This window comes from Fusarium proliferatum, assembly GCF_900067095.1.
Source record: "Fusarium proliferatum ET1 genome assembly, contig: FPRO_scaffold003, whole genome shotgun sequence".
Lineage (NCBI taxonomy): Eukaryota > Fungi > Ascomycota > Sordariomycetes > Hypocreales > Nectriaceae > Fusarium > Fusarium proliferatum.
Genome location: NW_022194792.1, coordinates 3,418,616 through 3,441,745, shown reverse-complemented (window position 1 = coordinate 3,441,745; position 23,130 = coordinate 3,418,616). Strand labels below are relative to the sequence as shown.

Sequence of the window (23,130 nt, the reverse complement as noted above, 5' to 3'; positions counted from 1 at the left end):
AGTGAGCTGTTCAGTTTGGTTGGCAGGTTGCTCAAATCAAATTCAAACCCCCTGAGCAAACGCGAAATAGCTTGCGGCGGGTTTTGGCAAGGGTTCTAGATCGAGGGGTGGCCTCAGCCTTTTTGCGGGATGAATATGGATGGATGTTGGTTCGAGCGTAGGCTGCAAATGGAATAGACAAGACAGGGTCGCCAAGAAGGGCAAAAGGAACGTCAAAGAATTGCCAGACGAGAATAGGACAATAAGGGAGAGTTGCTATTGTTGGGTTGAAAGGGTAAAGTGCTACTGGTATGGCGCAAGTGATGAAACCAACATTGAGATGGATCGTTATGTGCTAAAAGAGTCAAGAAAGTTGGGCTAGTATATACCGTTCCAGGTCTCGGGAGGGGACAAAATGCGCCGGCTCTAGTCAAAGTCTGTAACAGTACCAACATATCTCTTACTGTATATATGGAACTCAATGTACTTGTCTAACAGATGTGAAGAATAATTGCTTTTTGAGCTCTGGGATCATGCCCAATCTCAATTCCATCCCGCCTCCACTAGTGTCTGCGGTATGTGCTGCAAGTTAATGAGGTTGTGGATCGACACCCATGAGTTTGGGGATTAGACGTAACTCGAGATTCTAGACGCGAAGGAAAGAAACGGGGCGGAATTAGCCATTAACATTAACATACCGCTCCCCTGGAGACCTGCAGCCCTCTTTGCCCATTTCGCTCACACTGCACATGGGCTGTCTTACACACCACCAAGGTAACATTAATGAGACGACATCCCCAGTAACCTGAAAGCTTCTGCGAGTCCGTGCAGATTCTAATACGATAAATGCTCAGATCAGATGAAATGCGAAATGTGTCCGGTCATCGAGTTGGCTCATGCCAGTATAACCCACTCTCATCGACGGCCCACGTCCAAATCGTCTAGTACCTTGTGTATCTATCTCCATCTATATGCAGGGTTCGCATCAACATTCCCAACTCTAGCTCTTGGTCTATCATCTGTATGAATCATCGTGCAGATTTGATGCCCTTGCTTTAGTCGGGTTCCACTGCCTGCCCGACAGCCAGAATGCGCATCGTGTGATATTCATATTCAAGCCACCAACTTTGATCAAAGGAATGTCTTGTCTTACATGATAGCCTCAAAGTGTCAACCAACCGCCAGCAACCAACTGACCGGACATAAAACGGAATCATATTTCCGGTAGTATAGAGACATCGATACTTCACCCTCTTCGAGAGAAACCCGATGACCCAAATTGAACAACTACCCTGCCATGCTGGAATTTAAGCCTCCAATTCTGAGACAACCCACGGATCTGAGTTCCGTGGTGAGAATGCTTATAACATCCTTGCATCAACCCTGCATTAGTTAGGCCCAGAACTCTGATATGTACTACGGTCAACCTCATCCTGCATGTGTGGCTTATGGTTTACAAAGAGGCGTGACTTTGGGATCGTGGATTCAGTGCCACCAGAAACATCTGAAACATTCATAGCTGCATACCCTAAAAACTTAGTCAAATCGGTACGAGCTATAAATGTTTACTCAGTAGCTGCTCGTCTTCACATTTTAATTCAAACACGGTGAATCGAGGATAGTGGCTATTCAAATCATAACGGTCTTTGCCATATGGGATACCAACGTGTTCGCAATAACTTAATCACGTCAATAAACACAATTTCAACAGAGCTTGAAACTCCAGCGAATCAAGCTTTTGACTCCATTTAGAGAGTCCCACACCGAAATCGAAGCTTCATTGCATGTGTGATATGCGGAAGGAAATACTCAACTTTGATATACTTGGTTACCCTAGACCAGTCTAAACAAAACCCTTTAACACTACATGATGCTGAATCATGTAATACAGAGCTCTACACACTTGTATGGTGACGGCATATATATGTGACCGTAGCTATCAGGGGATGGGGGCCGAGTACTGCTTTTGCTCTTCTATGTCAGTTGGTTTATGACTGCCGACCCAATTTCATAATCCAAGCTTGATGGAAGTATTGACCTTACGTGCGAGTACCTGTGCAGCCTTATGTTGATTCAAAGTCTTTGAGTTTATTCGGACTAAAAGAAATATAAATTATGCTATTGGACATGTAATAGCGAATTTTAATCCCAATACAAAAAGTTGCATATTGGAAATGCCGGGGTGTTTAAGTGCAGTCGTCGGGTAGTTCCTCTGTTATCGGCAGTCGACAATTGAATAACATAAAGACCCATGTCCTTAAGAGGAGAACCGCCGGGGGCAAACACCCACCTGACAACCACGTCAAGTTGATCTATCCCCAATCAGATGCTTTACTACACCACGGGCTTCTGATCGTCGTCACCAACCACCTTAGAGATACACCATAACAACACTCCTTGAGACCTCTACTCCGTAACTTCGTATTTTATGTCAGGGCAATCGTTCCAACTTGCAGAAGAGGATAGTAACTCAATTATCTTCTGAACGATTCTTGAGTCTTACTCTAGCACCTAACTGAATCAACTAACAACTAACACCATAGCCCGTTTACCTCATAATCAGAGCAAACCCCCACACTGCTTCTCCCCAAGACTATGCCTTCGGCCATAATTCCCAATAAGGCAGCCCAAAGCACAACGTCCACGCTACGGCCGGGGATTTCTATATAATCCGCCAATTCAATGTTCTCATACAGCCTCGTGCCATTATAGGCCCTGCGGTTTAACGTAGTATCTCAGGCGGAGGTCCAAGAACGGCCAACTTATAAGCTGGCAGTTTCCCAGCTGAAAGATTGACCTCCGAGTCTCTGATCAACAGGCCAGAGCTACCGCTACGTACTTGATATATTGTCCACCTCCAAGTATGCCTACCCCCCTATGTCTGCCGCTGAATACTGACTTCCGATAGCAACCCCAAGCAAGATGGTGCTCATTACTCAACTTCTGTCGGGCTTTGCCCTTGCTTCAGGTATCCTTGCATCACCTATCGAGCGCCGTGCTGTTATTAACCACGATGCTGTCGTTGGGTTTCCGCAAACTGTTCCATCCAATACAGCTGGCTCACTCTATCTGAAGTACAAGCCTTACCTCAAGGTCTTCAACGGATGTGTGCCCTTTCCCGCGGTTGATAGTAACGGAAACACTGGGTATGTTAAGTTTAGACGTCCTCGAACTGAGCTGACCTGGTTGTTAGTGGAGGCCTAGCCACAAGTGGCTCATCTAATGGAGGTTGCAGTAGCAGTACGGGCCAGGTCTACGTACGAGGCGGGACTTACAATGGTCGCTACGGTATTATGTACTCTTGGTACATGCCAAAGGATTCACCCTCTCCCGGACTAGGACATCGCCACGACTGGGAAAACGCGGTGATATGGTTGTCTGGTGAAAGCACAAGTGCTACAGTTGTTGGCATGGCAGTTTCTCAACACGGAGGATATGACAAGAGAACGTCTGGCACATTCTCCGGAAACAGTCCTTTAGTGGGATATACTGCCATCTGGCCTACTAACCACCAAATGATCTTTACCAACGACCAAGGTGGCCAGCAGCCGCTGGTTGCCTGGGAGAGTTTGACCGCTGCGGCTCGTACAGCTTTGACAAACACTGACTTCGGCAGTGCCAACGTCCCATTCAAGGACGGAAGCTTCGAGTCAAATCTAGACAAGGCAGCTGTCTAACACCCCCATAGATTCTTATGTGTGCAAGAGACGTGCTGAAAGGGATTGACAACGGTTCAGGCCTCCAACCTGCAAGATTCCTAATATACATGTGTTAATCGACAGCCTAAGTCAGTATTCGCATAAGGGATATCCTCTCAAAGGAGTACATATTCCCAATAACCACATCTGGGTGATTCGGGTTTCTAGATCTTGCATCATCGGTGATCCTGTTATTATGTATTAATATGATGGTTGTTTACCACTTTCTACGCATCGAATTATGTACAATTATCGAAAAAGCTTCTCCACAGCGAACGACACACGAAAGACGGGTGGGCCTTGTATCATCGAAGTAGATCCTCTGCGTGCTAGTTAAGCTCAAGTAGGGTCCACCCAAAAACAACAGAATGCGGTGATGACCTCTCTGGATGGTAATGGCTGCAAAACCCTCACACAATTCAAGATATCCTGGAGTGGCGAGCAGATGCACGTTACGTTTTCCATTTTGAACCAATCGATAATCCACGTTTGTTTTTCAGCCATGGATGTTATCAGTGAAACTACTCAGGCAGGATTAAATCGCCGTACATAGGTAGCTCGGTTTTGCTATGACCCCCGCGCTGTGAATTGACATCATATTTGATGGGTGTATCTGATATTACTATCAACCACGTCGCCATCTTTAAGATCGAGGTCTCAGTTTTTTTTATTTATTATTCTTATTATAACGCTCGAAAATTAGCCGAACCCAGCCGTAGCAATTCACAGGTGCCTATATCACACACCTTGCCTTTTTTCTCTTGCGCCTTCCATCTAGTTGGTATTCTGCTATCTCGACGCATTCATATCATTTCTTTTCCACGCGGCAGGGACATTTCCCATATTTCCCACCTTCACCGATCTTACAATTTAGCCCTACGTTGGTCAAGTTTTGCCTTCAAATCATACCAAAGAATATACGGAGCTACAACAAAGAAACACTCGAAATGGGGACACCGTTCATCAGTCTCCTCGAGCCTAGCAAGCTTGACGGATACAAACGTGGAGCGCCTCTCGAAGAGCAGCCATCGTCGATCTCACAAACTTTCCTAGATGCCATGGAAGTTCGCGAGCAAGTCTTTGTCAAGGAACAAAATGTTCCAGCCGAGAACGAAGTTGATGACGATGATCCTCGTTCGTGCCACTGGGTCGTCTACGCCAGCGTCAATAAGGTCGAGGAGCTGGAAGTTCGCGATGAAGAGGGAAATGTGATACAACCTCGGAAGAGCTCGACACGCTCAACACCGATCGGAACCATCAGACTGGTGCCGTTTCCGCACGACCCACACCCAGAGAGAGGGGGCAAATACTGGAATGGGATCCTCCAAGACGATAATGGTAACCAGAATGGACACAAGAAGATGAAGGCATCGTCGGGAATCAAGCCATATATCAAAGACCGGGAGACGACATTTCATAACGGCCAAGAGCCGTATGTAAAACTAGGACGACTGGCAGTGATCAAAGAGTTCCGAGGACATGGCATCTCTGGACTTCTCGTCAATACAGTGCTCAGTTGGCTGAAAGCTCACCCGTCGTACTTCAATCCCAACATCAAAGTTGTCGGCCTCGAACATCTCAATCCAGTCGGAGACGTCATGGTGATTCCCCAGTGGTCAGGACTCGTCTGCGTCCATGCGCAGAAGCAGGTGGTACAGCTTTGGAAGAAATGGGGATTTGAAGTAGATGAGGAGATGGGCACCTGGTGGGAAGAGGGTATGCCTCATGTTGGTATGTTTCAGCGCTTGGAGATTTCAGAGAAGATATCCCGTCTAGATTAGTTGCCTTCTATTCCCCAAAACAAGTCAATCATACCACTGCAAACGAGTTGAAAGGGAACGACAAAATGTTGAGTTTCTCTCCAGAGGCGAGACAGTCAGTTAAGCCGAACATGGAAAACAATATAATTATGAACACAGACAGCTTTTGCTTATACATTGAATTTTAGTTCATTCACCTCTAAGGGAGCTCGACTTTTATTGAATCTAGAGCCACCTAAGAAAATCCCTAGCCGCGTTCCCAGACCCGATGAACGCAAAATGCAATTCTGGAAAGAAGCCGGAACGCGCCAAAGCCAACCCTTCCAATCATGATACCACCGTTGCACCTTTTATCGGTTGCTCTTGGCCACACGCTCCAACTCGTCCTTCTTCTTGATAGCATAAGAGTTGCTGGAACCCTTGGCAGCGTTGATCAGCTCCTCAGCAAGGCACTCAGCAATGGACTTGACGTTGCGGAAAGAGGCCTCGCGAGCACCAGTGGTGAGGAGAGAGATAGCCTGGTTAACTCGGCGGAGGGGAGAGACATCAACGGCTTGTCGTCGGACGGTACCGGCGGAACCAATTCGGGTAGAGTCTTCGCGAGGACCGCAGTTGACGATGGCGTCGACAGCGACCTGGATGGGGTTCTGATCGGTCATGAGGTGGATCTACCCTTGATGTTAGCACTCTGTGAAGGCCAATAGAAAACATTTCCCCCTTCGGGAGCTTCTTAGGTTGGACGTACGATCTCGAAGGCGTGGGCAACAATTCGGACAGCCATAAGCTTCTTTCCGTTGTTGCGGCCGTGGTGCATCAGAGAGTTGGTCAATCGCTCAATGATGGGGCAGTTGGCCTTGCGGAATCGCTTTGTAGCATAACGGCCAGCAGTGTGGGTGACGTAGACGGGGTTTCGCAGGGAAATGTAGTCACTATTCGTAGGCCATCCGTCAGCATCCCGTCGCGCACAAGTGAAGTTTTTCAAGATAACTTCTTCAGAGTCAAAACGTACGTCAGGGAGATGTCGCGGACCTCGACATCGTAGTCCCACTTGTTGAAGAGCTTGACATTGCCAACCTCCTTGACAACATCCTTGGGGAGCACCTCATAGAGGGCGGAGTTCTCGACCTCGATCTCGCCGGCGTCAGACATTTTGGCTGTTGCAGTGGTCTCGGGACTGACGGGCTGCGGTTAGTACAGTTGTGATCGAAGTGGGAGGGAGTTCGAAATCGAAGTTTACAATGTGGGCGCAACTGAGATTGGAGAGAGACGATGGGAGGGCAGAATGTGCTTAGGGTGGGGCGAGTGCAACCAATCAGGGCAACCACTGACCTCGGGTCAGGGTCGCACCTTCTTTTTTCTTAGGGCTCGGCTGCCCTGCAACATCTCGGGTGGCTCTTTCCACTTTCCAATCGCGCAGTGTCAATCGAGCGAGGTCTTCGGATTGAACACCACACTTTGTCTTGTCCAACCCAGACAACAGCACATCAGACAAAATGGTAAGTCCACGATGATGCCCTCCCTCAGCGCTGAGACGGCAGACTTTGCAAACATGAATTTTTGACTGACTTGGACATCAGGCCCCCGCCGCTGGAGCAAAGAAGCAAAAGAAGAAGTGGTATGTATAAGGCGTACCGTTCATCGACGATTTCCAAAAAAACTTACGCATCATCAAAGGTCCAAGGGAAAGGTCAAGGACAAGGCCCAACACGCCGTCGTTCTCGACAAGACCACCTCTGAGAAGCTCTACAAGGATGTGCAGTCTTACCGTCTCGTCACCATTGCCACCCTCGTCGACCGAATGAAGATCAACGGTTCTCTGGCACGACAGTGCCTTGCCGACCTCGAGGAGAAGGGCATCATCAAGCCTGTGGTCACTCACAGCAAGATGAAGATCTACAGTATGGCCTCCTCCCCCTTCTCGCACGAACATCCTGGCCCGATGCGTTGTATCCGATCAACTGCTAACATGACCTCAGCCCGTGCCGTCGGTGGTTCTGACTAAATGCAATGAACGATAAACTTGAGTCTCACGATTGTGCGTCTGGGCGGCCTGGACGATAGACAGGCCGCATGGTCGGAGGGTGTTGCAAGGCGAAAAATAAGCCTGGTTTAGGACGCTATTCATGCTCGGTTAAGCATTGGGACGGAATCGCTTTAGCACACAAGGCAACGGAATGAAAAATCTTCGAAACGACCAAACTATTAGTTCCTTGTGATTTACAACCATGTGCCCCGATAGTATGGGAAGATATGCCACCGTCCTATTTCCCACAACCAATCTGCAACTACTTAACGTTTGACAGGCTATCAAACATTGCGAGGTATGAGCACTAGTTGAACCGAAACTTGACTGAATGATATATGATATTGCGAACCCAACATCTGTTGCCTACAATGTGTCGAGGGTTACTTGGGTCACCCGCACATGTAATAAGGTGGGAGATTCACTGGAGCAGGCGGCCGTTGCTCTGGCGTCATCAACTACCTTTATCAAAGGCTTATAGAATTCGTTGTCAATGTTTTCTACTCTTGACTCAGAGATCCGAGTTTGGCTACAAATTGCGATGCTGGTTTGCAATCGAATTTGGGTCCTTGGGACCTCCAACAAAACTGAAATTCGACACTATGATCACTGCTGACCTGAAATGTCTAACTCTGATCCCAGAGCTTATCTCTTCCATACTAGAGCGACTGACGACTTCGTATGTCAGCAACACAGGTTAGTGAGGCTTGCGAAGAATGATTGCTAGATTATGCGGTGTAGCTGCTAAAACAACGACTTCTCTGCTCCTTCGCACAAGTAGGAACTAGTATTACATCTGCGGCCTTCAGTGCTTGCCAGGAATTTCATTGTCTGTCATCTTACTCCCCAGTAGCTCGACAATGAGTTACCATTTTGGACTCAGACAAACGCTGCGTATGCTGAAGCCTGAGGTGTAAAGTAAAAGTCTCTGTCAGCACCTACATTCGTTCCCCATAGATACCAGGTTATGGCACTGGTCTTGGTTGCTTAGATATCGTTGTAGTACCTAATAGTGCCAGCGAAGCCTTGTTTCTCGTCAAAACCCCCAATTTCATCTTAATATCGAACTCAAGCTTTCACAGAAGATGAGTCTTGTACTGGGAGTCTTGCATCACGGGCAAGAATCTAACACGTTTGAGAGTCTCAATGTAGCACGTGACCTGAAACATATTCAGAGGTAGGCAATTTAGTTGTGGTATTGACGTTTACAGAAGATGCTCTTGTAGCATAGCATACGGACCGTGTTTTGCTGTAGATTATGTGAACATACATGTAAATCAGGAAAGGCATCAAGTCCACAGTACCTTGTAAACAATTGAGGCAATCCTCTTATCATGACTTTTACTTGATAGCCAGGAGGGAACTCAATGGAGAATGGACGCAGGTCATACACTCTAACCTAGATGGGACGTAGCCGCTTGGTCTGTGGACAGATAGTACAGAGTACGTATGTGCCATATATATTTCACATCCGCTATCCGAATGGCAGAGGTTTGGCCACTGATGTAACCAAACGACCGTAAGATTAGAAAGACCGGCCAGTCTGGGTATGGCAGAGCAACAGATATGACAGGGCTTCTGTCCTTTTCAAGAGGTCGGTTTTTATAGGTCAATGGCTCCAAAGAGGGTCAGCAAAAACATTTGGCAAGATCCTGAGCGATTTATAGTTAGATGTTTGAAATGACCCCATGATAAACCTCTCTAAGGAAGAGGCAGAGGACGAAGTCATTACCAGTAGGTTTTTAATCATGAAGTTGGCGAACATTACTGCTCACGGATTGTGTTGACTTGAGCAAACGGGCGTCCCGAGAGATAAGCTAAATAAGGACGAACGACATAACTGGAGAGAAAAACCTAGGTTGCCGAATCTGCATGACGATAAGCCCTTTTTCACACTGTATGGTACGGTGCATTTCCAAAAGAGACATCAGGGAGGCGGTGGCGGACTTTTCATTCGGCTCAAAGGGATGATGAGCGTGTTTTCTTTCGACCGAAGTCTGAGAAAAGCTACATATCCTCGCAGCCCGCCCTCGGAGAGCAAGAAATCTTCAGAACTTGGTATGAGAAGCCTAAGCAAACTCATCAAAAAGCCCACTAAGCTCATGCAAAGGGTTTCATCCCTTGAGCAAGAGGCCTTATGTTCTAACCCCCAGCTGCCTAGAGCTGCATACCTCTAATGGCCTCTATTATAGAAGCATGAGAGAAGTAGACTTCTGCCATGGTCTGGGTACTTTATTTCATGAAGCTTCATAAACCGTATTTAGAGAATCTCTAAGAGGAATACATTCTCTCCCGTGGTTTCAATATTTATAAACTTTCACCATGATTCCCTCAGACCGCAAGAACTATCTATACTCTTGGTTCACATGTTGTCCGTCATCATGAAATCAATCATTCCCAGAAGCAGAGAAGGGTTCTATTCAATAGTTGAACGTTATACTGGTAGCACCTTTCTTGTGGGTCTCTGGTTCCCATATAAGATATCGTTGCCAATAGACTAATGAAGCCAGGACAATTGATCACAAGCATTTACTATTGAACTCACAATTTTCGACTATCATAGCGAGCAATATTCATGGACACAGATAAGCCAATACATAGCCAGTTGAGCCGGGGTGGTGCGGCTACTCCAGGAGATCGCTGAGCTAGAAGCTTCCTCGGTTGCTGAACAGAACTGGACCCGAGCAAAATTCTGATCAAGAAAAAAAGATTGTTCCCCGTATTCTAGGACAGCTCAAACAAACAGACACCAATTGGACGGATAGGTTGAACCAGGGGGTGCAAGCCGGGGGAGGCGATGAGGAAGATCCAAGGAGACCAAAACCAACACAGCCATGGCTCACCTTGATTGACGCAAAAAGCTTGCGCACTGTGCCAGGTGTGCAAGGCTTATTTCGGGCGTTGCGACCTGTGGAGAGACCGGAAGCTAGTGGATTAGAGAACGAGCTGGGGCTAGGAAAGGTGGGTGAAAGGATGTCATGATGGAGGGAGGGATGGCAGAGAGATAGTATCCAAAGTAATGAGAGACTGACGACATTTGATCGAGATGAGCCAATTACAGTACATGATATTGAGTGCGGTGAGAGAAATCCATGGAAATACAATGGACTAGAAATTGGTTCAAAATGGTTTATTTATTGTTGTTTCTCGTAGATGCTGTGCACACAGAAAACTTTTCCGCCTGCAGGGCAATCAACTATCATGGATGCTTCTGGGGGTCGCCTAATCATCACAGGAGCCCATAGGTGCAGCCTACAGCCTATAAGCACCAAATTTAGAGGTAGGTACCTACTGTATTGTACAGTACCCCATACAGTAAAAAATGACCCCGAAGAGAGCTCCCATGTCTTGGAACTGGTCTAGGTCTCGGCGCTCGACAAAAAATCGGGGTGAACCGGCATCTCATCTTGCAGCCGGGCAGCAAGCTCAAACCTGGATTTGTGCCAGAAATTACCCACAATTCAGTTCACTGATTGCCACTGAGTGGCCAGTTGTCCACCCCCTGAAAAAAGCTCAGAGGCGCTTTGGGTACCCGGGGCACAGACCTGGGCGAGGCTGTGGCCTCAGGCTTCTAACCCGCACTGTTGCCGTGGAGAGTACAGGTTGGTTTGGTTTTGGTTGGCTAGGGTCCCAGCTCCCTTTAGCGCGGGCCCGGAAAGATTCGCTCAAAAGCGCCTCTCATTCAGATCCGCCGCAATTTTTTTCCCTCCCCCCAAATACCTCGCACCCCCCGTCGGCGCAGATTTATTTTCTCTCGACTCCTCCATTCTCTCTCTTTCTTCTTTCATCCTCAATCTCCCCTCAATCCTTTCTTCTTGTTTAAGGGAAAGACCTTCACAACCGCTACCATGTCTGCTGAGCAACCCCAGAAGGTCTTGGGCATGCCGGTAAGTTTCTTCCCTTGATCACAGATCCCCTCGACCATGAAATGCCGCGGCATCAAAAGATGATGTCTTCATCAATTAGCCACCCGCGAGTTGTCCTATGTAATCGATCATCGAATATGGATGTGTCGATTGCAATTTACTCAAGGGACTCTGGCTGATGAAGATGTGATAATTTTTTTTTTTTGCTTTGCTGGCCTCTCTGCAGCATTGTCACAGTATTCATTCGCAATATGACAGAGTACAATGCTAACATGCTTTTAGCCCTTCATGGCCGACTTCTTGAGTATGTTACTACGTCGCTACCGCTTATGAGCATTAATTCATTGGGCACCATGCCCTTTGTCGTGCTTGACGAATAAACGCCTCGTTCATGATACTAACAACTCATAGTGGGTGGTGTTTCCGCCGCCGTCTCGAAGACCGCTGCCGCTCCCATTGAGCGTGTCAAGCTCCTCATCCAGAACCAGGTCAGTTCAATACGATCAAGCATGCTCGATCTCAGTCATTAACTCCCAGCAGGATGAGATGCTTAAGACCGGTCGTCTCGACCGCAAGTACGCCGGTATCGGTGACTGCTTCAAGCGCACCATGGCCGACGAGGGTGTCATGTCCCTCTGGCGAGGAAACACCGCCAACGTCATCCGATACTTCCCTACCCAGGCTCTGAACTTTGCTTTCCGTGACAAGTTCAAGAAGATGTTCGGTTACAAGAAGGACAAGGATGGCTACGCCCTCTGGATGGCTGGTAACCTTGCCTCCGGTGGTGCCGCTGGTGCCACTTCCCTCCTCTTCGTCTACTCTCTGGACTACGCCCGTACCCGTCTTGCCAACGATGCCAAGAACGCTAAGAAGGGTGGTGACCGTCAGTTCAACGGTCTCGTCGATGTCTACAAGAAGACCCTCGCCTCTGATGGTATTGCCGGTCTCTACCGTGGTTTCATGCCTTCCGTTGCTGGTATCGTCGTCTACCGTGGTCTCTACTTCGGAATGTACGACTCTATCAAGCCCGTCGTCCTTGTCGGTAACCTGGCCAACAACTTCCTTGCCTCCTTCGCTCTCGGCTGGATCGTCACCACTGGTGCCGGTATCGCCTCTTACCCTCTTGACACCATTCGACGACGCATGATGATGACCTCTGGTGAGGCCGTCAAGTACAAGAACACCATGGATGCTGCCCGCCAGATTGTCGCTAAGGAGGGTGTCAAGTCTCTCTTCAAGGGTGCTGGTGCCAACATTCTCCGTGGTGTTGCCGGTGCTGGTGTTCTCTCCATCTACGATCAGCTCCAGGTCCTCCTCTTCGGCAAGGCCTTCAAATAAGCGCTTTGTATAACATACCCTGTATAGACATGTGTGTGGGGGATAAGGAATCCGGGGGGATCTTAATCTGCGGGCTTGACATGGTGTCCGCTGGTTGAAACTAAAAGGCGAGATCGAAGTGCAGGTTGAGGGAAGTTGTCACAGATACCCGACGTGGTCCTCTGAAACAGCAGCTCTTTACGGGTTAGAGTGGCATAGGCACGGCGTCTTTTTCTAATCTTGCTTTGCCTTCCGTTCTAGGCCGCTGTAATTTATACACCAATGCAATTTCCCTTTACTGTCCATACATTGTCCACTGATCCTTGTGATGTCAATTCGTTAATAAATACTCTTTCATTTTCGTCATTATTTGACTTCGTGATACTGAGGGGTTTGTTGTTTTGTTTTCTGTAACCTGACGTTGGATGCTTACTAAGCTACCAGTACCTACCTAATGTGTAGCTCGACACGGTGCCAAAGTAATTCTTGCGCGGCGCAACAACCTTATGACGTTGGACCCTTAGAGTCTACTTGAACTTTTGACATGCCTCCAAAGCAATCATCAGGTACAGGCCGTGGCCGAGCAAAAGCCACAACGAAGAAAGGCGCCAAGGCATCAGAACCTGAATCCGAACCACAATCGAGCAATCCATTTGAGCTCTCAGATGACGACAACGACCGACACGGGAACTCAACGCGTGAAGAACAAGCTGTAGAAGAAGAGGAACCCGACAAGTCGATCCCGCCAGAGCTGCTCACACGGTTGCTGCACGAATTCTTCACTAAAGATGCGACGCGGATATCAAGAGATGCAAACGCCGCGGCAGGCAAATACTTTGATGTATTTGTGAGAGAAGCTATTGCGAGAGCGGCTGTCGAGAAGGATGGCGGATTTCTCGAAGTTGAGGACTTGGAGAAGGTATCACCACAGTTGTTGCTGGATCTTTAAGTTACATCAATTGCTATCTCTTCCACCTTCGGGGTGAATAAGAGTCGAAGTGTTCAATGGGTATGCATTTGGAGAGAAGCCCTGGCGAAGATCGCGCATGACTGACGCTTTAATACATAGAGCGTGTGGTGGCTATGCGGGCCAGCGACTTCCTATGTTGCGCTTTGACGATAATACGGGTACGTGAATCTGAAAAGCATTCGACCGACTTTCATTAACATTAACACAATAGCAGCCAAGACTTTGATCTTCGAAAGCTCATTAACGCAACACGATGCCTTCCACTACGCCTGATATTCATCTCAAGCTCAAGGAAGTGAGGGCAGAGTCCCATAGAAGCAGTAGTCGCCTGCACTGCGCCTGGTTTCGTCCAACTGTGTCAGCACCGATTGTTCATATCGGTGTTCGCGATCGTACCCCGGCCTTTTACCACAAGTGCGTGAGCTTTCACTAGCTATGTACGAGGATACGGAATCCTTGACTTGGGGCTGTCTGGCAAGTTGCCGTATTACGAATTTGGGTTGTAAGCGTTTTATTAATGTGAAGGAAGAATCAAGACGTATTCGCAGAGTCGACTAGTTGGAGATGCTGTAACATATTTCCAGATCGTGACAGGTTACATTAGCAAGAATCCCTGAAACCTCACTCAAGAAGGATCATGTGATCCGCAGCCTTAGATCTCCAAGCCGCTCAATGTCTATAATACGGGCGAGCTAAACCTAGTATTGTGCTATTGCTTGTCGTTCCTGTTTGTTGAAGGTAGTCTCGGATCTTGGTGGCTGTTCTCGCCCATTTGTATAATGGGCGTTTCGTCTAAGAAGTTCCCTTGTGAGCCTCAAAATCAACATTGGTTAAGGTCGATCTTTAGCCGTCTATTGAGCAAGCTAAAAAATCGTGGAACATCTTGTCTAAATAAATGCATATTAGGAGATTAATCGTAGTGAGTAATGAAGCTGGGGTGTTCCAAATGGCAATACGCACTCCAACAGCTCACCCCCCCACATAGGTAGGCACGTTTAGAATCTGCAACCAACACGAAACATCACAGCTGAAACTCGACAAACTAATGCAACGTCAGCGCGGACTTTAATAATGTTATTCTGCGTTAAGAGAAAGCCAAGGCACTCAAGTTTCAAATTACCGTACGGCAGCTTTGCACCCATGTGGCCCTTAAACCCTTTAAGGACCAATAGTGGCAGCGAAACTATATTCGTCTCAAGATATTACGGATGAGGCACTTCCGAAGCAGACGAGCCCCTGGTCGATCTGCTCCGACACGGTTGGGCCTGGAGCCGAGGCCTATAGTCACCGAAAATATCTAACTGTTAGTCTGCTATGGTACGGAGTATAGGTCTGGATAATAGACATACTAAGCGCCATGGGTCGATTTCTCAGTTGAGTTGACCAACAAAACGAACAAAATCATTTCGAACAGAAAGACCACCAAATCAATGCTGCCAATGGAAATCTGAATAAAAGGAAGCTATCATAATCGTTTATCCGAGTTTCGATAGTCGGTCTTCTGTATTCAGTTGCGAACATTATGTCGTTGAGCTCGATATCTCAACCTGACATATAGCCTGGGTAGTTCCCAAGCCTTACCAAACTTAGCCAAGACATACCCAGCACTATTTGTTTCATTCATCAACTCTTCCAGCGAAGCCTTGTCGATAGTGTCTCATACTACGCCTGTCCTGTAAGTCTACCGAGGAGCCGAGACGGAAGCCCCAAGATCCATCTTTCGGCGCCGTTGAGAGGCGTGCTTCAGATGTGCTTCGAAACTCGTAATCAGGGTCAAGGCCATCATAGGCCAAGCCCCAAGGTAGATGTATATATACCAATCCGTCTCGTCTCTTTTGTTTTGTTTCTCCTCATCTCTCCATCTCGTTCCATAATCAACAGTCTGGTCCTGTTCCCATTGGACGCGTTTCCTTTGTTCTTTCAATCTTTCATTAATTCTTCTTGTTACTTTCTTAGACGAGGCTAGTCCTTGAGAGCGCAAGTCGCTTCTTTTCTTTGCTCCCATCTCTGAACATCTCTCCCAGAGTGCCCTTCCTTTGCCTCTAGCAAATATTCACAATCCCAAATCTCTAATCATTATGTATTTCTCTCAAATTGCTATTGTAGCCCTTGCGGCTGTTGCTGAAGGTATGTGCTCATGGAGCCATAAAAGAAGAATCAACTAACAGTCCTCTTAGCTGTCGATGTCCAAGTCGTCTCGGTTGGCAGAAACTCAGCAACAAATGCCACTGGCCTCAAGTTCTGGCCTGAAAAGATCACAGCAGAGCCAGGAACCATGGTTCAGTTTCAATTCTGGGCTGGCAACCACACAGTGACACAGTCTACCTTCGACGACCCTTGTGTGCCCATTGGCAATGTTATGTCGAACGTCACTGGCATCTACTCTGGCTACCAGCCTGTGGAGGCTAGCATGTCCAAGGGCATGATTCCCACTTACACCATCATGGTCAAGGACAAGAAGCCTATGTGGCTGTTCTGCAGCAAGGCAAAACATTGCCAGGGTGGAATGTCAATGGTTATCAACGAAAAGTGAGTCTGCTACGACTTTTATGTCAGGGTTCTTTGCTAAACGTTTCCCAGCACATCTGCCAATGCTACAAGATCGCTCAACAACTACAAGAGCCTCTGCAGTTCGGCTACAGTCTCCGAAGTCGTTCCTGTTCAAGGTGGCGGCTCCCCACAAGGCGGAAATGGTGGCAATGGCACCAACACAGGCGGTTCTGGAGGCGGTAGCTCTGGTGGTGGTTCCGGAGACGATAGCTCAGACGACGGCAGCTCTTCCGGCGGTGACAGCTCTGATGGCGACAGCTCCTCCGGTGACGATAGCTCCGATGACGGCAGCTCCGATGACGGTTCCGAGGATGGCTCTGGCACGCCAACTGGTGTCTCTGCCCCTGGAGCTACTGGCACTCCCACATCTGGTTCTTCGGGTGATCCTGTGGTCACTGCTGCTGCTGCTGAGCTCAAGGCCCCTATTTCGATGCTGCTCGCAGTCGGTGCCGCTGCTATGTATGTACTATAAGCTGAGCGTGTGACGAACTTTTGAATGGATAGACATAATGCTGGGAAAAATTAATGGGCATATTTGTACCAATTGCTGGAACGGTTGGGCAGCCTCGGGATAGGCACAGTCATCAACGGTGTTTACGGCCAGGTTCAACGGGAAAGTGTATCAAGGTTGAACGTTTAGATAACAACCAAGAATACCCAAAGCCATTAGAGAGATCATCCTCATTATCCCTTGATTTGAAGTTTCTAATGTTTCACGGTTATGTATATCGTGACTTTTGAGCTTTGGTCCAGTTGGGTTTGGAAAAGGATAGATGTATGCCAATAAAAAAATAATTAAAAATACAACATCGCCAGTGTGAGTAAGGATCAATCCTTCTTGGGAATCTTTCTGGTCTTCCTACTTCTCTGAGCCTGGTCACAGAGCTTCTTGGGCTTCTCTTTCTCCAGCCAGCCGGGTTCCCGATACACATATCCCACCTTGGTGTACTTCTTGCTGTTGGCAAAGAAGTCGACCCAATGCTGGAGCGCGGCGTCGGCCCTCTTTTTAGCCTCTTCTCTCTCTTTGATCTTGAGCTCAGCAAGAGCCTCGGGTGTCCAGTGAGAGTCAACTTCAGGATCGTCGAGCGGCAGGAAAGTCTCCTCATAACCACGGAGGTCGGCGGTCTGGTCCTCAGCAAAGCAGCCGGTCACGAAGCCGCGAGCAGCATCGGTGGCAGCGAAGTAGCTGTAGGAGCCCCCTGGGCCGTACATGCGGCGGCCGTTGGAGACATCATAAATCGTACCATTGATGGCAAGAAGAAGAGGTCTATCGGGGTCGGTACCGTCGTGGAGGGAGAGTTCCTCCAACGTCATATATACAGGTGGTGGCTAACGGAGAACGGTAGTTAGAATAGTCAGGTAATCATCATAGATTCAACATACAGGTCCAAGAATCAAGTCTTTGTAGAATCTCTGGGTCATCCAGTTAGGCTTGTTCTTGTGTCCCCACCAGAAACTCTCTCCTCCGCTGATAACATAGCTTAGACCCATTGAGGCCACGATAATGAAGCTGATGACACGAACGACATCGAGGTAAGGGGAGTAGCCATCCCATGGGTCTTCTTCATCAACCTTGGCCGAGGACCTTTTCTTGCCCTTTTTGGTCGGGGTGGAAGGCTGAGAGACTTCAGATTCGGTCTCGTTCTTGGGCTGAGGCTTTCGCTGTCGCAGAGTTGATTCGTCGGCCATCTTGACAAGTAACAAATATGATCTTTAACAAGTACTAGAAAAGATGCAGAGAAAAGAATTGAAAGGACACAGAAACAGATTTATAGCAAAGAATGTAACAATAGGGGCGATCTTAATATAAAGTGGCGTGTCCTGTCACCTTGACCTGGCCTCTGCTCGGAGTCGGAAGCTTCAACTTTTTCCCTTTTCCATGGATCAATGGAGTTAACTTGCGACGTTGGACAGCTTTATCGTGATTCTGGCACGCCTATCAGCCAACTCACTCCACTTCGCGGGGTCAGCACAGTTAAAAGCAGCTGATTGGAGCGTTGAGCTCAAAATAGGCTACGAACACACCACTAGGGGTAGCTGAGAAATAAGCGTCCAGATTGCTCGCATGAGGTCACCTGACGTCGTCTCTATCACCACAGCAACAGGTTACTTACCAATTGATACACACCAAAGTGGGATGGTAAACAATCGATACTACACCAGCACCACTTTTACTCAACTTTGCCTTATCACAACACACTAATAACCTTCAACTTGACTGTCGACCCTCCATAACGGCAGCCATTTGCGATAAAACTCAATCAGTTCAGTTTGATACCTCATATCTACCTCCACGTCTGCATCGAAATCATATTCAACAACAATGGAAGAGACAAACAGTCCACCCGGCTCACCGGGCGGCCCTCTTCAGGCCGTCACCGCGGACCGTGTGAACCAACAAAGAGAGCGGGAGTCCGTATTCTCTCACCTTCGTGGTGGTTCAAGAGATAACTCCGTTCATGATAAGATCAGCCAGTTCAACAACCTCAGTGTTACTATGCAATCAAAACAGCTGGAACGCAAAACAGCAGACGCTGCTTTGAAGCGTGCCATGCTTGGCCGCGAAGAGGCCGAGACTGAGTTGCGCAGATATAGAGAGGAGAACAAGAATCTAAGAAAGGCCATCGATGAGGGTAAAGACCGCGAGCGAAAAGTCGGAGAACGTCTGGAGTCGTTAATGGTAGGTGGTCTCGGAAACCAATGTAAACATTGCATGTTGACCATGTCATAGGAGAACTATGGCCGAGCAAAGGAGACCCATGCACACACACAAGCTTTATGGGAAAAGGAGATACGCCGCGCACGAAAAGAAACATTCAAAACACAATCATCGATCGTCAAGCTCCAAGAAGAACTCAAGTCAGCACGCACAAACGCCAAGATGATCGACGAAAACCTCAAACGAGAAAAGGCTAGGAGCAAAGTCCGAGAGCAAGAAGCATTCGAAGCGCGCTATCAGATTGTTGGTGTCCAAGAACAACTAGATCAAGCATTGGAGCGTATCAAGCTCGTCGAGCAGGAACGGGACGCCTACAAGACTGCGGCCAAGAACGAGGAAGTTGCCCGTATCGCTGCCGAGGGTCGTATTCCTCTGCCGCCACAGGATGCTGACGATGAGTTTGGTTCTCCTAACAAAGACAAGAGGCGAGCGTCAAGAGATCCTCGAATTTCTCTGTCGACAATGGACATCATCTCCTCGGAAGCCAGTGAGGTTGAGATTGAGGAATTGTCCACTCAGTTGCAGTGGGAGCGTCAAAGAGCAGATCGTGCCCATGAGATGATTGAGTTCTTACAGGCCGAATGCCATCTCCGTTGCTGTGCCTGCTCTAAGTCAACCCGTCGTGCCGGTGCTGAAGCCCCTCGCCAGAAACGCCGAAGCTCTTTTGGACTAGAGGGACCAAACGACAAGGTCCAAAAATTGGACAGTGAGGTAGTAGGGGGCGAGAAGCGTGCTGTAACTCCTCCCCGTATCGAGGAACCGTATGCCCGGACCGAGCACGACACAGGAGCAGACGCTCAGCCTGAGCCAGTCCAAGAACAGCACCTCCAAGAGCCTCCTCAACGTATTATTAAATCTAAGAAAGAGCCTCGTCGAAGTACCATATTCTGTCCCAAAGAAGGCATTTTCCGGACAGTTTCGGAGCAAGAGGCCGAGATCATTGAGGCACAACGCAAAATCGAAGAGACTGAAGCAGCTGCCAAGGGTCAGCGAGAAAGTCATGCTGAGAGCGAATTTCAGGATGTTGACGAGGTTGTGATTGAAGAGCAAGTTGAGGCTGAAACCACGATCGGTGATGGCACTGAGATGGAGCCCCGTTACTCTGGCGAGTATGATAACTACCGGAGATACGCACGAACCCCTTCAGTCGAGCCTCCAGCCTTCGCCATGCTTGCTCAAGAAAGAACATCACTAGCCTCACTTCTCAATGCTCCTCACAGTCACTCGGCACCTGTTCCTTCAGTACCGACCATGCCAGACGTGGCCGAGGATATACTTGTCTCTCCTGACACTCGACCTCACACCACAAATGCCTTCTACACCGTCACCACTACGACAACCGTGCCAGTTCATGACGACAAGGCCGGGAATAGTGCATCTTTCAACGAACGCCTTCGCACACCATCCCACAACAGCACAGGCACCACCTTTGACATGTCAAATCCTGCTCTCACCCCTACCATGACACGCGAGCAGGCTCTCGCCAAGATTCGTGAACGTCGTGGCCGTGCCCGTTCAATGGCACAGGGCACAATGACACCTAGCCGTCGAATGGTCGAGGGCGTTGAACGACGAGATATGAGTGCTCCCACAGGCAAGGTTGCTGGCAAAGGGCGATAAATGTTGAACGACCAAATTGTATGAGCCATGACATGACCTGACGAACACCCTACTACTCTTCACATTCACCCCTATTTCCCCCTCCTGAAGGATTACTCTTTTCCGACCCGACCCGACCATCCATAAAAAGTTATCGCTTTTCACCTCTCCCAATGGGCCCCTATCTTTCCGCTCACCTTTTAGCCCATCACTTTTTCTCTTTTCCTGCAGGGCGAAGGGGCGTTATTGTGTTTTCCCTATAAACTGTTGCTGTCAAGTCACTTGGGACTCAAGAACATGCAACATCATTCAGCGACTTTCCATCTTGTTTCTATGGGCCGTTCTATGGATGGTCTCGTGGATTCTCATGACACGTGTCAGACAAAGTCTTTTGTTGGTTTTGGTCATAATTAATATGCGTTGGTTGGATTGTGTACAAATTGTTTGTTCCGTATTTGCAATACCAATATAACTGTGTCAAATACCCCTGTTTTCATATTTCCGTGTGGCATCTCATACTATTGGACGTCTCATAAATGCTCGTTATTATCTCCAAGATGCCAGTTACAGATCTGATTCGTAATACAAGAGCAGTTCTGTTCTCGCCACCACGACTGCAAAGACCACATGAAATATACTGAATTAGCTTCCCAGAAAGCTCCTTGACATGTTGCGCGACAATTGCGAGCGCATTGCATCAAGCTTCGCTGCAACAAGAATACATTCAACACCCCTGCCGTTCGGTGCATTCTGAATGCGTAACCTCCATTGCCCTGTTGTGACAACCCACTCCTCATCGCCTGAGTCACCATCTGCTCGCTTTCGCTTCCGGGGGTATTCGTTTGCGGAAGAGTCGGAAGCCGCGGCACTGATGAAATCCTCGAGATAGTCCTTCCCATCGAGAATAATGGCGGATTCGGGCTCCAGGACTATACGAACAAGATCTTCCTTTAATAGTGCGTTTCCGAGGTTTGTCAACTGTCCGTTGTTGGTGAGATGTTCAGTTTTGATCGCTTGGTGAAAGTTTAGCTTTGATGAGACAAGCTCAAACAACTTTGCAACTCGTGCTTTGGTGTCTCTGAAGAATTCTGCCCTAGCATTACTTCCTGAGAAATGAAGCTTGGTTGTTTCGCCGCCAATTTCAAGGACCAGCTCAGCAGGCTTCTCGTCTACATAAGGTCGAGCGTATTGCACAAAACCGGTCAACGGGTCTGTATTGCTGATAAAGACACTAACACCACTCTTCTGTATGTTCTCAAGACGAAGGACAATCTCGTCACGTCTCGTGGCTTGATTGTAACTTAACGAATGTGGAATAAGGCGCTGCTCAAGGCCCTTAAAATGAAAGTAGCGCGCATCGCTGAGGAGATCCTGGCGGTGTGCTTCATCACGTATTCGAATAGGATATCCTCGGAGAAAGTGTAGGAGCTCAGCAAATGTATCAGCGCTGCGCTTCGGAACCGAAGGAGGGAGGATCGAGGGTGGACGGATTAGGCCTTCACGGTCAAGGCCAGGGAAGAGATCATCCGGGCGAGAGAAAAAAGCTGCGAAGCCAAGGGAGAAGTAGTTCGGGGAATTTCCTGGGTCGTTGAAGATCTCACGAGGAATCTGAAACTCGCGATGGCCGATGGAGATAAAAATACTCTCCTCGTAAAGCTGAGAGATTAGCTTGGGCACTGTTTCCCGAAATGTCAGTTCAGAATCTGGGCTGCAAGATGGAGGCGACCAACAGCTATAGAATTGTGCATCTGAAAACAGACGCACAAAATGCTCGCCGTCGCGAGGCTGTACATGGTAGCCCTGAAGATGAAGAGAGATATCGCGAAAGATAGCTGGATCGCGATCAATGTAGAGCGTTCGGATAGCCGAGTTCGACTCGTCGTTTCGTTCTTTTGCCGATTCCAACTGGCAAACAAAGTATTGAGAGAAGTATGAAGGTGCTGCGAGGCGTTAGTCGAGAACTATGAGATAGACAATTGCGCTGGCGCAATTCGACAAGTCAGTTGTCGCAAAGAGACTTGTCAAGCCAAGACTCACCGTCAGAGGATAACGATGCCCCCGAGAGCTTAAACAATTCGCTGCCGATCTGGATTGGAAAGACGCGCTCATGAGGCAGAATAAGCGGGATCCGAGAGACATTGCGCTCTGACAGTGGCTCGACAGTCAAATTTCCAGCATCAGAGGAAGCGATTGAGGTCATTGTGACGGTATTTGTATAGAGGATTTGCTGGTCTTTCAAACGTACAGCGATTTCTCGGCGAAATGCGACAACAAGCTCACAAGTGCAATGCCTCTTGGGCCCTGAAGAGTTGAAGTCGCAGCGCACCGTTTTAACGTTGATAAGCTACAATTGAGGTGTAGTAAATTTATCCGGTGACAGCTCTGAGCTTACACGAGGGTTGCATGAGCTTGCGCCACTAGACATGGATAGTGGCTGACAGATACATTATTAACAGCCTTACAAAGTCACAGCTCCCAGGTTTAAAATCACCACCATGATGCTTCATCGGTTTCATCTATGTTCTATAAAAGGCTTTTGCTGCTTGTAGCGCAGTTAATCGTCGTGTAACATCATACGAATATTTAGCCTTCGATGTCAATTAACCCATTACGTCCTTGTGCAGTAGACAGACGCTAGATATCCCGTAG

The 23,130-nt window shown here is 48.2% G+C and overlaps 10 protein-coding genes across 10 annotated transcripts; 7 read left to right on the top strand and 3 right to left on the bottom strand.

Annotated features, from left to right (window-relative positions):
• Nucleotides 1–2,901: 2,901 nt before the first annotated feature.
• Nucleotides 2,902–3,656, top strand: FPRO_05908 (uncharacterized protein; the record flags this gene model as incomplete). The annotated part of the gene is made up of 2 exons (XM_031229236.1): nt 2,902–3,125; nt 3,173–3,656. 2 exons carry the CDS (start codon nt 2,902–2,904, stop codon nt 3,654–3,656), a joined length of 708 nt encoding a protein of 235 aa, XP_031079493.1.
• A 968-nt stretch (nt 3,657–4,624) lies between these two features.
• On the top strand, nt 4,625–5,458 carry FPRO_05909 (uncharacterized protein; the record flags this gene model as incomplete). The annotated part of the gene is made up of 1 exon (XM_031229235.1): nt 4,625–5,458. The coding sequence occupies one exon, from the start codon at nt 4,625–4,627 to the stop codon at nt 5,456–5,458; it is 834 nt and encodes a 277-aa protein (XP_031079492.1).
• A 329-nt stretch (nt 5,459–5,787) lies between these two features.
• FPRO_05910 (putative 40S ribosomal protein S5) lies at nt 5,788–6,586 on the bottom strand (the record flags this gene model as incomplete). The annotated part of the gene is made up of 3 exons (XM_031229234.1): nt 5,788–6,105; nt 6,183–6,366; nt 6,447–6,586. 3 exons carry the CDS (start codon nt 6,584–6,586, stop codon nt 5,788–5,790), a joined length of 642 nt encoding a protein of 213 aa, XP_031079491.1.
• A 344-nt stretch (nt 6,587–6,930) lies between these two features.
• Nucleotides 6,931–7,439, top strand: FPRO_05911 (putative ribosomal protein S25.e.c7; the record flags this gene model as incomplete). The annotated part of the gene is made up of 4 exons (XM_031229233.1): nt 6,931–6,933; nt 7,015–7,052; nt 7,112–7,335; nt 7,414–7,439. The coding sequence occupies 4 exons, from the start codon at nt 6,931–6,933 to the stop codon at nt 7,437–7,439; spliced, it is 291 nt and encodes a 96-aa protein (XP_031079490.1).
• Nucleotides 7,440–11,308: 3,869 nt separating this feature from the next.
• On the top strand, nt 11,309–12,664 carry FPRO_05912 (putative ADP, ATP carrier protein (ADP/ATP translocase); the record flags this gene model as incomplete). Its single annotated transcript, XM_031229232.1, has 4 exons — nt 11,309–11,347; nt 11,609–11,630; nt 11,738–11,814; nt 11,867–12,664. The coding sequence occupies 4 exons, from the start codon at nt 11,309–11,311 to the stop codon at nt 12,662–12,664; spliced, it is 936 nt and encodes a 311-aa protein (XP_031079489.1).
• Nucleotides 12,665–13,187: 523 nt separating this feature from the next.
• Nucleotides 13,188–13,592, top strand: FPRO_05913 (uncharacterized protein; the record flags this gene model as incomplete). The annotated part of the gene is made up of 1 exon (XM_031229231.1): nt 13,188–13,592. The coding sequence occupies one exon, from the start codon at nt 13,188–13,190 to the stop codon at nt 13,590–13,592; it is 405 nt and encodes a 134-aa protein (XP_031079488.1).
• A 2,099-nt stretch (nt 13,593–15,691) lies between these two features.
• On the top strand, nt 15,692–16,635 carry FPRO_05914 (uncharacterized protein; the record flags this gene model as incomplete). The annotated part of the gene is made up of 3 exons (XM_031229230.1): nt 15,692–15,740; nt 15,791–16,142; nt 16,194–16,635. 3 exons carry the CDS (start codon nt 15,692–15,694, stop codon nt 16,633–16,635), a joined length of 843 nt encoding a protein of 280 aa, XP_031079487.1.
• A 356-nt stretch (nt 16,636–16,991) lies between these two features.
• On the bottom strand, nt 16,992–17,852 carry FPRO_05915 (uncharacterized protein; the record flags this gene model as incomplete). Its single annotated transcript, XM_031229229.1, has 2 exons — nt 16,992–17,492; nt 17,547–17,852. 2 exons carry the CDS (start codon nt 17,850–17,852, stop codon nt 16,992–16,994), a joined length of 807 nt encoding a protein of 268 aa, XP_031079486.1.
• A 634-nt stretch (nt 17,853–18,486) lies between these two features.
• On the top strand, nt 18,487–20,502 carry FPRO_05916 (uncharacterized protein; the record flags this gene model as incomplete). The annotated part of the gene is made up of 2 exons (XM_031229227.1): nt 18,487–18,843; nt 18,895–20,502. 2 exons carry the CDS (start codon nt 18,487–18,489, stop codon nt 20,500–20,502), a joined length of 1,965 nt encoding a protein of 654 aa, XP_031079485.1.
• A 621-nt stretch (nt 20,503–21,123) lies between these two features.
• Nucleotides 21,124–22,681, bottom strand: FPRO_05917 (uncharacterized protein; the record flags this gene model as incomplete). The annotated part of the gene is made up of 3 exons (XM_031229226.1): nt 21,124–22,157; nt 22,212–22,421; nt 22,519–22,681. The coding sequence occupies 3 exons, from the start codon at nt 22,679–22,681 to the stop codon at nt 21,124–21,126; spliced, it is 1,407 nt and encodes a 468-aa protein (XP_031079484.1).
• Nucleotides 22,682–23,130: the final 449 nt, after the last annotated feature.